Source organism: Megalops cyprinoides, chromosome 11 (assembly GCF_013368585.1).
Source record: "Megalops cyprinoides isolate fMegCyp1 chromosome 11, fMegCyp1.pri, whole genome shotgun sequence".
NCBI classification, from domain to species: domain Eukaryota; kingdom Metazoa; phylum Chordata; class Actinopteri; order Elopiformes; family Megalopidae; genus Megalops; species Megalops cyprinoides.
In genome coordinates, this window is record NC_050593.1 from 32,747,802 (window position 1) to 32,762,452 (window position 14,651).

General features: G+C 47.5%; 1 protein-coding gene across 2 annotated transcripts in view; it reads left to right on the forward strand.

The window, feature by feature from the left end:
- tanc1b (tetratricopeptide repeat, ankyrin repeat and coiled-coil containing 1b) overlaps window positions 1-14,651 on the forward strand; it is a 133,137-nt gene that overhangs the window by 17,693 nt on the left and 100,793 nt on the right. For both annotated transcript variants that reach the window (XM_036541411.1, XM_036541412.1), the window contains exon 2: window positions 3,926-4,018. In XM_036541411.1, coding sequence (XP_036397304.1) covers window positions 3,958-4,018 — 61 coding nt within the window. In that variant the 5' untranslated portion in view covers window positions 3,926-3,957. The remainder of the gene's footprint in view (window positions 1-3,925; window positions 4,019-14,651) is intronic.

A 14,651-nucleotide genomic window follows, 5' to 3' on the forward strand; every position in this document is an offset into this window, starting at 1 on the left:
AGGTCACTCCATCTGTGATGTCACTGACGTCCTGCTTAAATGTCATACTCTGATTGGACAGTGAGTTGCTGGGTGGAGGGGCTGGATCAACCTCACGTCCTTATTGTTGTGCCAGCACAGCGGTTGAATAAATTAATTACTCCATTGGTGTGCCACATAACGCATCGCAGTATTTCAGCGTTGTTTGGGGTAACAGAGGTGGGACCCCCTCCCGTTGGCAGCTGTGGATGGTGGATGCGCCTAAAATAACTACAAAGCTGGTGGAAGCGTTTTCTCTGGAAAAGGGGATGAGGAAACCGGATATGGTCACCAGTGTTTTACTTTGCCAGGTGCAGAAGCGCAACCGAACGGCTCGTGCCCATTCATCGCTTACATGTGCAAAATAAAGCACTAATCCACTCCGCATTATGCTACTATTAACCGTCTTACTGTCTTTTGAAAAGGGGATTGCGATGGTTCCTGTTAGTAATTGCTGTATCACTGTGATTTTTGTTGAGGATGTAGTTATCGGAACAGTGTGGAATGCACTATAAAGCTTTTTTTTCTGTTTCTTTTTCTAGTTCTTTCTTTATCGCTGCGGAAATTAGATCACGTTGTACTATCAGCAAACTGCTCCACCGCTGAAATATTAGTCTGTGTAGATTCACAATAACAGCAGATGGAAAATAGGAAAGACCTTTTTAGGATAAGGGGTAATTTTGTGGACAGGTAGTGATTCTCTGTTTGAAAAAAAATATTTCTACAAAGAAAACAGTGATGATTAGAGTTTAGTGTTCACATTTTGGGCAGAAGTGGTACTTGTGTGCTGAACAATATTGCTTCGTTATAGAGCTGTAACACTGTATATATCCACAACACCACACGTATACAATATATTAATTATCTATCATTAATCTTGCTGCCAACTTTGTTACCAGATAGTACCATTCTTGTGAAGTTACCTCTCCTGTTAAAAAGGGCTGGCCATGCAAAGCTCAGGCTTGCGGTGTCTTACTGGCCAGCTTCTGTTGTCTTTGAATAGGGAATTCAAATGAAGCCTAAAGGAGTCACAGCACGAGATGTTCAGTAAAAGGTTTGTCTTGAAAGGGGAAGCCGGCCATTAATTGCGCTGTAGGACAGTGACTGACCCAGGCAAGCTGGGTAGTCCTGAAAGCCAGACGAAAGCTGGGACTCCCGCTGTCCCCGGTGCCTGTCACCATTTCTTAAGCCAGTTGTCACAGCTGCCAGGGACCTTTGTGTGCCTCTGATGATTTTTTGGGGGGTGTGGGGCAACTTCGTGAGTCTCCCCAGGCCCCAGTGTGATTCTCTGAGGTTTGGAGAGGGGGACGCGGGGGGGGAAGGGGGGGGGGTTCTCATGTTCTTGGGCTAGTTTTATGTGCATAGTGCTCTCTGCAGTGCTGAGACTCTGTGTCCACTGGAGGCTAGCCCTCCCTTCTCCTATGGAGATGTGGAAAGGGTTGGAGTTTCCCGCATTTTTGTTGTAAAGATTCGGCAGAGGAATAGTTTGGGGCGGCAGTGTAGCATAGTGGTAAGGGGCATTCCCCTGCTGGGTACCTTGGGCAAGGTACTTAACCCAGAATTGCCTCAGTAAATATCCAGCTGCATCAATGTAATCCACATGTAAAAAAATTGTAACCTATGTAAATTGCTCTGGATAAGAGCATTGGCTAAATGACAATAATGTAATGTAATGTAATTTATGTGAGGGTTCTGTAGCCTCAGTTAACATCCACCTATATGCATGGATGAGATGTGAAAATGTAAGCCGTCTGTTTCCCTGAATAGGAGCGTAGCTCAGATAGAGGATGATGTAGGCCTAATCATATTCCCGGCATCCTTATCTGAACCGGTGACTTCTGTTCCCTCCCTGTCAATGATGCCCACAGGGGCAGTGACGTCGTCCTAACATCCAGGTGTGAGTGTTACCTCAGACTCCGAGACAAATGCCAAACACAACACTAACTCTTCCTGTACAGCTTAATGCCTTCCTCTGTTATCCGTTCCTAACGAATCTCAGAAGTGGAATTAAAATGGGTAATATTTCAGCTTTGCAGGAAAACGGGTTATTCATTTGTTTAGTGTACTTTTTTCTGTTTTTGCCATTTGGAAGTGTCAGGATTCCATATTTTCCACATGAATATAAAGAGGCTTGTTAGTTGCAGGGGAGAACAGAGATGTGTTTTAATGCCCTGCTTTGTCCCGGGCACAGAGAACCCTTCATCACCCTTCTAAATATCCCATTATGCTCCTCTTACAGAAGCGTTTTGAATTGATGCTGAGACATTGAAAAGAGCAGTTGCTGCCCGGCAAACTCGAGGTTGCTGTCTCATTGTCTCTGAATGTTGCTGGCAGTTTTCACTGTGCTGCTGTATCTCACTGTAATCTCTCCTCAAGGGGGCAATTGTTGGTACGGCGGAGGTCTGTATTCGGCCAGCGTTGTGCTCAGGTTTCTCACCATGTTGCACATCAGTCCTGTTGGTCTTCACTCCTTTTATCCTGGTTTCCTATTTTTTTTTCCCCCCTTGGTTTCTATCTGTAGGATCTCCATCAGCAGCGGTGATCTCCAGCAGAGATTTACCCCGGTCATGATCAATACAAAATAGATTCACCCCACTGCTGTTACATCTCTGTCTCCCGTCTTGCCCTCCTAAGAGAGCGTTGTTCTTATTTTTCGGGTGATGATGATAATGAAGTGGATGCACAGTAAGGGGTGATGGGGAGGTTCGGCCGGCGGGTCGTCCTGCGAGGTATTGACCGGTTCGCGGCGGCATCTCGGGTCTCCATTCATTTCTTCCGCTCCCCTTCACCGTGGCGTTGCTGCGGAGAGCAGGGGGGCCCGATCGATACGCCCCCGCGCCGCCTCTCCCCCACTAATGAAAAGGTATCGGCTTTTCGTGTCTCCGGGAGGTCTTGGTGGCGGGGCCGGGTGCGGAGGGGGTCCTCCAGCTGAGGTCCTCACGGAGGAGCTGCGTCAGAGAGAGAGTAAAGACCTGCTTCTGTTACTGCACAGCCCGGGCCTAGCACTGACTGTGCTTAATTCATCACAGTCAGTGCTGCTGTTGCGTGAACCACCAGCTCTCAGGCAGAATCGATCCAGCACGAATCCGGCTGTGTTTGGGGTAAGAGCCTCCCAGAGCAAACTGATAAATAGGTGACCTTTTCTTCAGTCGCTCTTCGTGCCCAGATTTAGGTGACAGCTCTCTGGCTCGGCCACTGGTGACCCGCTGCAGGAAGTAATCGTGCCGCTAGCGACTGTGTCATCAGTACAGCTGCTGGTGGGACCGTGTTTATCAGTCTCTGTTCATCTTCACAAACCTGGTGTAGCCTGGTTTAAATGGTGACGTTTTGCACCGGGCCCGAAAGGAAATGATTAAAAACGTCAGTCTGTCATCACTGAGCTGAGCGGCAAGACACTCTGGCATCATGTGGCATTGTGTAACTGTCACAGTCTAAAGCACTGCCTTTTTGCTGTTTCTAAATTTTTTACATTTTCGCAGTAACCCTTTATACTAAGTGCCACTTATGGTTTACCCCCTCTGACACCCACGTTTCGTCAAGGAGAAACACGTTCAGGATATAGGCCCGAAACACTGTTACAATGCAAGGCTTGAAAAGCCCAAGTTCAGCCACATAGCGTCAATTAGATGTGGAATGTCAAGAATCCTACTGTGTTGTCCCGCATAGCAAGATGGCGAGACCTTGTCTGTTCTGTTTAAATATTAGAGCATTCTTTCCACGCCGCCCTGTTACGGGATGACTTGCAGGATTTGGGGGGGAAAAGCTGTGGGAAAATTCCCAGTGTGATGTCAGGAGAAGCACCGTATGAATCACAGGATGTGCTGTCATCCTCTGGGGGGCTTTTTTTTTCTTCGAGACCCGTGCTGTCTTGTTTTCAAAGAGAAAACGGCATTTTTTGTTTTCACAGGCGAGAGGGAGAGGATTCCAGGATCTGGTACCATGTTCAAGGCGGTTTTGAAGAAGAACAGAGACGGGGGAAAGGGGAGCAAGAAGGAAGCAGGTACGCACAGATCCGTCCGACAGAAACCGCGGCGTCGCTGGGAGCGTGAGGAAGCCGTGCAGCTGTGACGTGCTGTTTCTCTGTCCTTCCCTTTTGTTGGTTTGGTACATGTGGAGCTGCACATCAGATGTGTCTTTGATAAACCTACTAAAAGTGGAGGATCACGTCACATGGCTTTACTGTTTGCTGTGGAACTCCCCACCCCCGGTCTGCCAAACCCCTCAGCTCCGCCCCCCCTCCCCCATTCCCATGTGTGAAAGGAAAGGAGACAGACTGCTTAAGGCCCCGCCCCTTTCCACATACCCCTCTCATGTTTATTTGTGAAGAAACTGCTCAAATTACATTTCGAACAATGTCAACACGCTTTCTGGTAAGTCCAAATCAGATATTCCCCACTCCAAAAAAAGGACCTTTCACATGGTTGTTGGGAAAATGAGGAATGTGGAGGGGCACAGTAGTTGTCAGATGCAGGGGGAACTTGATGTTTCAGTCTTGGACAAAAAAAAAAAAAAATTGAATGAATCATAGGGTTGATAGTTTGGATACTTCTATCAGTATGAAAATGAGTCTGGAAAAGAAGACAAGAAAATGAGACAAGAATCAAGACCATAAAGGGCTTAGAATGATCTGCTTAGTGTGTATGTCCTGTTTCCCCTGGAAACGAGGAGATGTCATTGGGAAGTCATTAGGAAGGCATTCAGAGTGCCTTATTTTAGGTCTGAGGGAAAGCTAAGCCAGCCACATTTTCTCTCCAACCCTAATCCTTACATTGACCCAAACTTTTCTTAGCCGAGCGCTAAATTTGGCGGTATACCTTGTTCTTGCTGTCCTCTAACTGTCAGCTGCCCCATCCAAGCACACTTCAGTTTAGTCACTGAACACCGACTGACTGTTACACTGAGTATGAAGAACTGACATGACATGGTAGATGAGTTCTCTACCCTCACACTGCTCCTTAGCAGTTTGTTTTTGGGGCAGAATCTGCCTGAATTTGACAGCAGCTGAAGTGTTGTGCTTTTGGCAGAGTAGCTTTCGGTGAGTCAGACGCCCCGCTGATAAAACGGCGCGCCCCCTTCCACCGCTCATAGTTTCCTCCCCGAAGATCTCACTTTCCATAACAGACCTGTGATCTGATAGGATCGCTCACCGTTGCGGGGCGCCTCGCCAGATAGGCCGCGGTGTGTGTAACAGTGCTGTCCGGGTTACGCTGCAGATCGTCCTGTCTTCTCTGACTCACCTCCCTTTGGGCCGCGTCAGTCTGAAATGTGTTAATTCGCACACGCACACACTCCCGAGGACGAAATGTTGCACATTGGCTGTAATAGAGCTGCTAGCGCACACATTGTGTCAGAAGTGTTTGTGAATGTCAGTCTCCCTGGTTTTATTGCCACAAGCTGGGACTTGTCTGTTAACAGTGTTAATAACCAATAAACCGGCTGGCTTGTCCGGGCGCAGGCTACCTTGCGTACCAGGTTACTCTTCAAAGTCCCTCTGTGTATCTTTTGCTTTTGGGGGTTACCTTCTGGTAATGCACACATATTTTATTTATGTGGGATGAACTTACTTCAGGCTCAGAAGCTGCCTTTCCAGACATGTTTAAGTTTCATTTTAAAATAGTCTTCATAGACTAGATTTTACATAGCGATTACTCAAATGACGATTTTGCCCAAGGACTTTTTTTTCTTTTGGTTGAATTGGATATTGAAGTATGGCCCTCTGCGGATCTGCAGGAATATGCCAAATGTGAATAATGATTCTCTGCTTTCACTGCCCTGCGGTGAATGAGTCCAGTCGGTCGAAGCGCACATCATTGTCAGTTGGAGGGTTTTTTAGTCGTACTTGTCCGTCACACACTGTGTCACTCCCAGCTTCTGCTGACAGACTCCTTCACCCTTTCACTGCTCTAACCGTGGGAAGAAGACTAAACCACGCCCCTCCGTTGCCTAGCGATCAACCGCATGATAAGAGGCGGGAGCGGCAACAGTGTGGTGATGGGGTGGTCACATGGTCACACTGTTGTCATGGGAGATAGCCAGCAGGATTATAAGGTCGCAGAGGAAATTTAAGTTTAATTTCATTTGGGGGGGGGGGGGGGGGGGGGGGGGGGGGGGGGGGGGGGGAATAGGACAGTTCTTCTGGTAAATTTCATGTACTTTTTTGTCGTTCAAGAGAAAATGACTGCTGTGTCACCATCCCTGGTTGATGTACGAGAGCCGGTCCAATTACCCTCGTTAGTAAGTGGTTTGTGTCTCATGCTGTGAGTTCACACACTTAAGAAAAGTGTGTCAGACTGTACCTACGCCAAGTTTGAAGGAGCTGAACAAACATTTTGACCTACAAAAAGCTTTGTCAAATCCATGAGACCCTCTTTATAGGATGCTCAGTTCTACTTAGCCTCCAAGTTAAAACTGATGCATCATACTCAGCTCCTAAAGGAAATTGCAGTAGGTCTGTACGCTTTCCCCTGGAGAACACTGCTTATTTGTAAAACCAGTGTTTTGTCTCTATAGGATCTGAAAGGAGGTCAGTAAAACATAGGTCTTGTGGGAAAATGCCGTGTTAATCAAATTGAGTATACTGTGGAAATTTTTATGTTCCGTGTGCCTAGATAGTGACATATTGCTTATAAAATATTCAATGCACCTTCTGTTCAGGGGAAGGAAGAAGATTTCAATGTTCCCTAAAGGCGTTGGGCAGAAAAGACACTTAAAAATCCATTGTTGTGTTTGGTGCGTATAAAACAGCCTTTTCACGCACAAATCGTTATCATATCCTCATGTGGAGCAAAACCAAAACTGAAGCTTAGAGGAAATGGTTTCATACACAGGGAGCCAGTGCAGTGAGTTCTCAAATAGGAGAGAGTAGTCTTTTATAAGTGGAGCCGCAGGAACAATGGGAAAGAGTCCCAAGTCCCGCGCAGAACAGTGGGTGAAGGTTCATTGACTTGACAAATGAATGCTAGATGCGATCATTCATTTTCCTTTCGGACTTTTTTTTTTGATTCGTTTTGATCTGTTGTTAACCCCGTCGACCCCTCCATTGCGGTGCCAGCATTACCTAGTAAGGCGTGTCTGTGTAATTTTCTTTGGAAGACTTTGGATGAGAGAGGAGAAAAACTGCACAGCTGTACCCCCCCTCCCCATAAAGGGAACGGCAGCAAGTTAAACTCCAAGGAGAGTTTAGAGAGAGAGAGAGAGAGAGAGAGAGAGAGAGAGAGAGGGCCCTGATCCTTGTGTAATTGCAAGATAGCATATGTTCCTCATAACGGCGTGGCTTTCGCCTGGAGGGAAGTTAAAAAGAAATCGCGGAAACTTGGCCCCCATGCCAGACACCGCAGTCATTAGCATGACTCTGGGCTACCCAGATTGCGAGGGCCCGGTAACACGCCAATCGCCGATTCCCTCTCTCCCTGTCTCCGTCCCCCTCTCCTCTCCCTCAGCTTCCTCCGGCTCCGGGGGTGTGCGGAGGTGGCCATTTTGATCCCTATTTAAAAAATAGGCTTTGTTGTTTTTATTCCAGGGTTTTGACATTACGGAAACGGGCCGCTGGTTAGCAGTGACCTCTGAATGCTTTTTCATACAGACCCGGATTCCGCCAGCTCCCTCTGTGCCTCGGTCATGTAAACGCATTTGGGGGCTAAAGCCGCAATGGTTCGGTGGGAACGCTTCAGTTTTAGAATCTAAACCCTCCTGGCCTGATCGGTCCTAATGCTCTGGATGCAGAATCCATTTAATTTTTTTTTTTTCGTCCTGGAGTACAGTACCGGTCAAAAGTTTGGAAACGAGTTTTATTCTTTATTTTGACTATTTTCCACATTTTAGAATAACAGTACAGACATCAAAACTATGAAATGAATTATGCAGTGACCAAAAAATCGTTAAACAAATCAAAAGTACCTATTAATAATTTGTCTGAGAAACACATTTCAAGCATTTAAGCATAGGTCTTTAGATCGAAATGTCTTTCAATGCATGTTTCCCATTATCTTAATCAGGTGTGTCCAGGCTTTTTACTGGTACTGTAGTTGTAATGTGTGGACAGCTGGTCTGTGCTAGTGGCCAGGGAGGCGCAGGGAGGCGCAGGGAGACACAGGGGGTAAGGAAAAGCACCAGTGTGCTGAAGCAGGGCCATGTTACCTGAGGAGAACTCCAGAGAGGAGCTGGCTCTTACCGAATTGGAGTGGCAGTTGCTGATGAATCGATTGCTTTGGTTCCACTGAGGCAGTCATTTGTGCCAGCCTAAAGTGATTTGCTTTTGCTGTTTTTTATTAGATAAGTAAATGGTTCTCTACTTTTATTTTAAGATATGTACTAGCATTTGTAACTTTTTTTTTTTATTTGTCATTCCAGCGCATTGTAAATGAGCCAGTGTGCTCTCACTGACTTGTGAGTGTCATCTTAGTTTTTTTGGAGGGTTGGGGGGGGGGTGGGGTGGTGGGGGGGAGTTGAGGGGGCTGCCTCCTGTGCTGCTGGAGGATCTGGTACTCCCCTCCCTCCATTCAGCAGGATGGACAGAAACACAGGAATACAGAAGCGGAGAGAAGAGTGGGCCTTGTTACCCACTGAAGCAGCAGCGCCCCCTGCTGTGGGAGGCAGGAGCTGTCTGGCATGAGCGTAAGCCGAAACAGGTGTGAAATGCCTTGTTTTATCAGGGCCATCTTGAGGTGCGGGCACACTGATTTTAACTCTGCCATGACAAGGTGTGTGGATTCCGATGGTGATAACCTGATATGGATTGCTTTCACAGAAAATAGCACAAGCATACCAGAACTCTGGTACAGGACATGCGATATCTGATTTGAATTCCTTTTACGCCAGCTGAACTAGTGGATACTTCCAAAAAAAAAAAAAAAAAAAAACCTCAGCATTCCTGTACCTGGCTGTCAGTCGCCCCCTTTGAACTTTCAGCTCCTCAGATAGCTTAAAGGCGTTAGCGTTAGCTTACATTTCTCCCTCGCTCTGTGTCGCTTTGCGCAAAACAAATGAACCAGTAATGCGGTGGAGCGGTAAGGAGCAGAGCTCGTGACCTAAAGGATGCTGGTTCGACTCCCTGCCAGGGCACTGCTGCTGTACCCTTGGGCCAGGTACTTAATCCAAGATTGCATTCAGTACATGTCCAGCTGTGTGAGTGGGTAAAACTGTAAATCACTGCAGACAAGAGTGTCTGCTGAATGTAACATAAATTAATCTAAAATGAATCGCATGTTGTCACTGACACTGTCCTGTACCCTTCCAGCCCTTGGGTCCGGGGCTCTTCCTGTCCGGGGTTAAATTGCACATGCCATCTTCACCAGATTCTGGACACACCCTGGCCACCCTGTTCCAGGATTCGCCACTCTTCACACATGCATGGATTTACATATGCCTCATAACGTGCATGGGGCCCGTTGATCGCCCTCCAGTGTGAATTAAAAAGGGATATGAGAAAGCACCCAACCACTCGCTCGAATGGCGAGTTGGCAGAACCCTGCCGATGCCCAGGCCAAAGAGCTGCCCGTAAGCCTTCATCCAATACGCTCACCACAGCGAGTCCTGGCCTGCTGCTCTCCCGCCTGCTGCACCCAGAACGGCCCCTTTTCATTTACACTGGAGTCGCATCATGTGAAATAATCAGCTGCATGTGTCTGACAAAGGCCCTCTCTCCTTTCGCAGTGCAGAATAGGCCGATTATTTTTACCGTGCATATGAAAATAATTAGCATTCTTGGTTCAGTTTGCGCTGGTTTGCGAAAAATCCCAGCATCCGTGAAGCACGCATGCATCAAGAGTTATTTGCATGGTGCACAAAGGCTGAAATATGAACCAATAGAAAACAGGATCTAATTCTGTTAACTATAGATTATGCAGGGTTGAGGGGTGATTTACTAATGTTATAGTGTGGAGTATAAAGTGTATATTGGGTGTGCCTTTTGGGATCATCCGTTGTACACTTGCATAACTGTACTCCGCATTTGATATTTCATGCCTTGGCCTTGCTGAGCCAGGGGAAGAGAGTAATTACCACACTTTTGGCTTAGGAAACCATGGAGACCTAAAGGAGAGGCAGCCTCTTCCTGCTGTTTTTTTAAATTGCATAGACTACTGAAGCACAGTTGGTAATGCGCTGCACATCAAACCGTCAAGTAATTGGAATGCAGATCATTGAAGTTTCAGTGATCTTATTAAGTTCAGCGTAGCACCAGCCGCAGTGAGAATGCGCGGCCAGCTCCCTGTCCTTCAAAGTGCCAGAGCAGTAGGGGTTGGCGTGCTCTTTAAAGTGCAGTCAAAAGGATGTAAACCACTGAGTACCTTTAAAGAGCTTTAGGAAAAGGGAAAAGAATTGGAAACAACTTTATCGCTCGGTTGTTATTTGTGTTTGGTTGTTTTTAAGAAGTGATTCATTTGAGACTATAGTCAGTTACTAAGTAATCTGTGCCATGTTGTTTGAGTTGTGGCCTTTCTGAAAAGTAGCTCGCAGAGAAAATCAAAGGTATCGCTAATCAGACATGACTAATCAAGGAATGATGGAGGGGTATCAAATGCTGATGCAGAGCAGGCTCTGTGTGAGGCTGTCAGTGACTGACTGTGTGTGTGTGTCTGTCTGTTTGTGTGAGGCTGTCAGTGACTGACTGTGTGTGTGTGTGTGTGTGTGTGTGTGTGTGTAAAGCACATTGTTGTTTCAGCTGTGGGGGTAGCTGGTACAGGCCGACTCCGCGGGATCCTTTTATGCTATTGGACAGAGGAGTTGGTCTGTTGGCAGAAAGCCAGACGGCATAGGAAACGGATTATTGGAGGAGGGCTGTCGGGTCCGTATTCATGTGCGCGTGGGTCTGGGCCAGTCCTGTCCGCTCCTCAGGACCCTGAGAATCCCAAGCCAACAGAAAAGACTGACAGGGGCCGAAGATGCCATCACAAAAGGAGAGGGCAGATTTCATTAGACTGGCACTGTTATTAAAACAGTCTGCAGCTCTCCCGCAGTTTCTCATATTTCCCCCTCTCCCTCCGGGTTTCTGCTGTCTGCACAGTTTTACAGGAAAGTCCAAACACAGGAATGATACAAACACGCATGAAATATTTCTCATTAAAAGCACATTTTAACTGTTGTTACCGAGGTGAGCTGTGCTCACTGAACATGGCTGTGATACAGTAATCAGCGGGGGGAAAAAAAACAATGCATTAACAGAGCCATTAGTGCATTTTTCTGTTGAACGGTTAATGGCTGTTTACATTCGCATCAAACGCACACGCACGAAACAGAATAATTGTGAGTGTAGGGTGAATGTGAAAGGGAGGTAGATTTCCCCCGCAGACATGTGACATTTAAACCTAATAATACCGTAATTATGGGCCAAATGATTTTTATCTAGGTAATTTTTCCAATCTGTTTGTTTGGGGAGTGCGGGAAGAATCCGAGTCCTTTCCTGGTATCGACCTCGATGTAAATCTGGCAGTACCCTGCGCAAAGACACAACCTTTTGTTGAAATATTAAACAGTCGGGGGGGGGGGGTCTAATCCACCAAGAAGGCCTGTTTTTCTGGATTCCTCCCAACAGACACCGCAGCGTAGCGGTTCAGCAGAGTTCCCTCCTTTAAACAGATTTGTTTTTAATGGAGTGTTTGATTACTGCAACTTGCTGTTTTCCGTGGAAGTGTTTTAGCAGGACAGCGGGCCTCACAGAGTCACGTCCTGACTGCGCGTTTGAGCTTGAGCGCGGGACTGAACGCGGGGCTCCTGCAGGTGAGCGGGCAGCGTCAGGTGGCACGCTGACGCGGGAGAGACACGCAGGAGCGGGCTAAAGCCGCGGGGGCTCCACGCGTCCCCAGCCCCTCACAGACGCCCCTTTCATTCCCCGGGCACAGGTGCAGTCTGAGGAATGTCGGGGCGGTCCCTCCTCTCTGCGCGACAGCTGCGGTCGGCCGGCTCGGCTCTCCCACCAGATGGAGCCCACCTCGGTGACGGCTTTGTTTGTGGAGACTGACCATAATCACCTCTCGCAGAGAGATGCAGTGTCGTTTAGGGATTTCCTGTAATGCACAGGCTCATCTCGGATCGTTCTCTTGGTCCTCTGGAGTTGAAGAAGAGTGCTGAGGATGACAGCAGGATCTCTCAGCAACATTGAAGGTGTTCGTGCTTGGTGGATTTTTCACATGGTAAAAACACACTAGAGCTAAGAAGGCCTGAACTGGAAACAGTTTTTTATTTCCCCCATTGCAGGAAAAACTCTCATCACTGTAATTACGTACCACAAACTGACCGTGTAGATATCCATGGTACCTAGGTCTCCTGTGAGATAAAAACAGGCAAACAGCATGAAAATATTTAACCTCATCGCAACAAACAGTTTGTTCCAGGGCTGAATATACTCAGCCATGTGGAATCGCGATTGCGCCGGTACCTGCCTGTCTCGGCTCGGTGTGAACTCCCATGATGCCTTGGGCTGAGCCATGTGTTCCGGTTCCTCGATGGCACCCGAGAGCCTGTCGCTTAGCCCGAGACGGACAGCTGTGCTCCAGGGAGCCGTAAAAACCAGCAGCCCGGAGCCAGAGGAAACCTGGAACCCGGGGAGATTGATACGGGGTTGCGACTGTGGCGGCAAAGCTGGGAGAGACCGCCTCTCCTTGAAGACTGATCGCAGCGGACGGCTGGCCCAGTCTGTCAGCCGCCTGTTTGTGAATGCTCTGCGCAGCCACAGAGGACTGCGTCCATCGTATTGTACATTCATGACTCCCTCAGTTTCTCGTCCCTTGAGTTTATTCCTGCTATAAAACATTTTCTTGGATTTATGTCATGGATATATGACATTTTTCTGTTTGAAAATCAACACTTCTCTAGCTTTTTTTATTGAGTGATTCAGTCATAGTTCATAGGCATACCCAGTGACCACACAAGGTTTATATAAAAAGCATTGCGGCTGTTGCTAAGGATCATAGGAAATGGTCTGACACACTTTCTGGTCTGAAACTGGTGTGATTCTGCCTCACCCGTAACAAATACTGTATACTGTACACTGCGCTCTTAAGCATAGTAGTCGCTACCTGGTATATGGATAAAAGTCTACCGCCACATTGTTAAACCTGAAATATCACTGCTCTCCTTCCTTAATGTAGAAGTCAAACAATTTTGATGAGCCGTCTCCCTCCTGGGGCCTGAAATATAATAAAGTTGGTTCTCCTAAATCATGCAGGCGCCTCCATCCCCGAGGAAAGAAGACTTTTCATCACTCAGTAACTCGCGCTCCCAGCAGAGGAAAACCACAGTGACAGCTCCGCTGTGCTCCTTGCATTATGGGAATACCATTTTAGTATCCATTTTCTAATGCGAGAAAGGGTATACCCTTGAATGTGCTGAGAACGTGTAGCTTAGGCATAACTGGGATAAAATATCATAACGCAATGCGGGGTCAGATTGTCTGCCCACCTGTGCGATGCGATGATGGAGAGAGAGGTTTGGGGTAACAGTACTCAGCTACAATGCGCAGGGGGGCTGCAGCGCACCCCCCAGATACCAGCTTCACACCAACGCGCCATGTCATGTACTATGTACCAGTACATTACATTGTTGTCATTTAGCAGATGCTCTTATCCAGAGAAAGTTACATTAGTTGCAAATTTTACACGTTATCCAACTTTATAAAGAGATATCTACTGAGGAAATTGTGGGTTAAGTACCTTGCCCAAGGGTACAGCAGCAGTGCTCCAACTGGGAATTGACCCAGCAACCTTCCGGTTACGAGCCTCGCTCCTCACCACTATGCCACACGTCCACCCGCGTGTGTGAGTTCTGCACCAGCTTCCCCAGCATGGCTGCAGTCATGAACAGCATGCACGGGCTCTGTGCGCAGGCACACAGGAGCTGCATTGACATTTAAAGTAGCATCTGCTACCTTTGATGCCTTGGCTGTCTTTGGCATATTTGTTACCCTGCCATTTTAATAAGTCTTCCTTCAAAACAGCATTGAAAATGCACTGTAGACTCAGTCTCATTTCGATTTCAGGGCTTCTGAATGGTCAGAATAAATGTGGTGAATGTCGCCATTTATCTCGCTGGGATTTTTGTAATGGGCTCCAGCTGTCGTGATTTTGTGAATTCCTGTACAATTTCAATAAAGCATGAAATGGTTCAGCAAAGGAGATGTCACAAAAGGAAGACGGTGAAAGTCAGTGAAGTTCGCTGTGGAGCAGGGTGAGCGAGAGAGATCCGTGCCTCAGGTGTGTCCACGTGAGCTCCACAGGAAGGAAAAATAAGGGTGGAATGACACTCACGTGGAGCAGAGGCTGCCGCTCTGACAGTCATATTTTCATATATACAGAAGCCACATGAAGGCCAAATGACTTTCCCCCCCCCCCCCCCCCCCCCCCCCCCCCCCCCCCCCCCCCCCGCTCACATAATGCGATACATCTAGACCTCGTGCTGTAGCGCCTGTGGCCTTTTCACTATAACCTGACGTATGTAATCTGTGTCAACGTTGCTGGATTTTGTTTGCAAAGGCGGTGCTCTGTAAATGGAGGTCATGACATCATAAATGTAAAGGAAATATAATGCAGTCCATTCATGCAGTAGGAAATGGGGAAATTATATCAGATGGTGTCCCGCAGCCTGGCCACCGAGCACGTATTACTCTGTCAGCATTTGATGTCCGCACCTGTGCGGAGGGA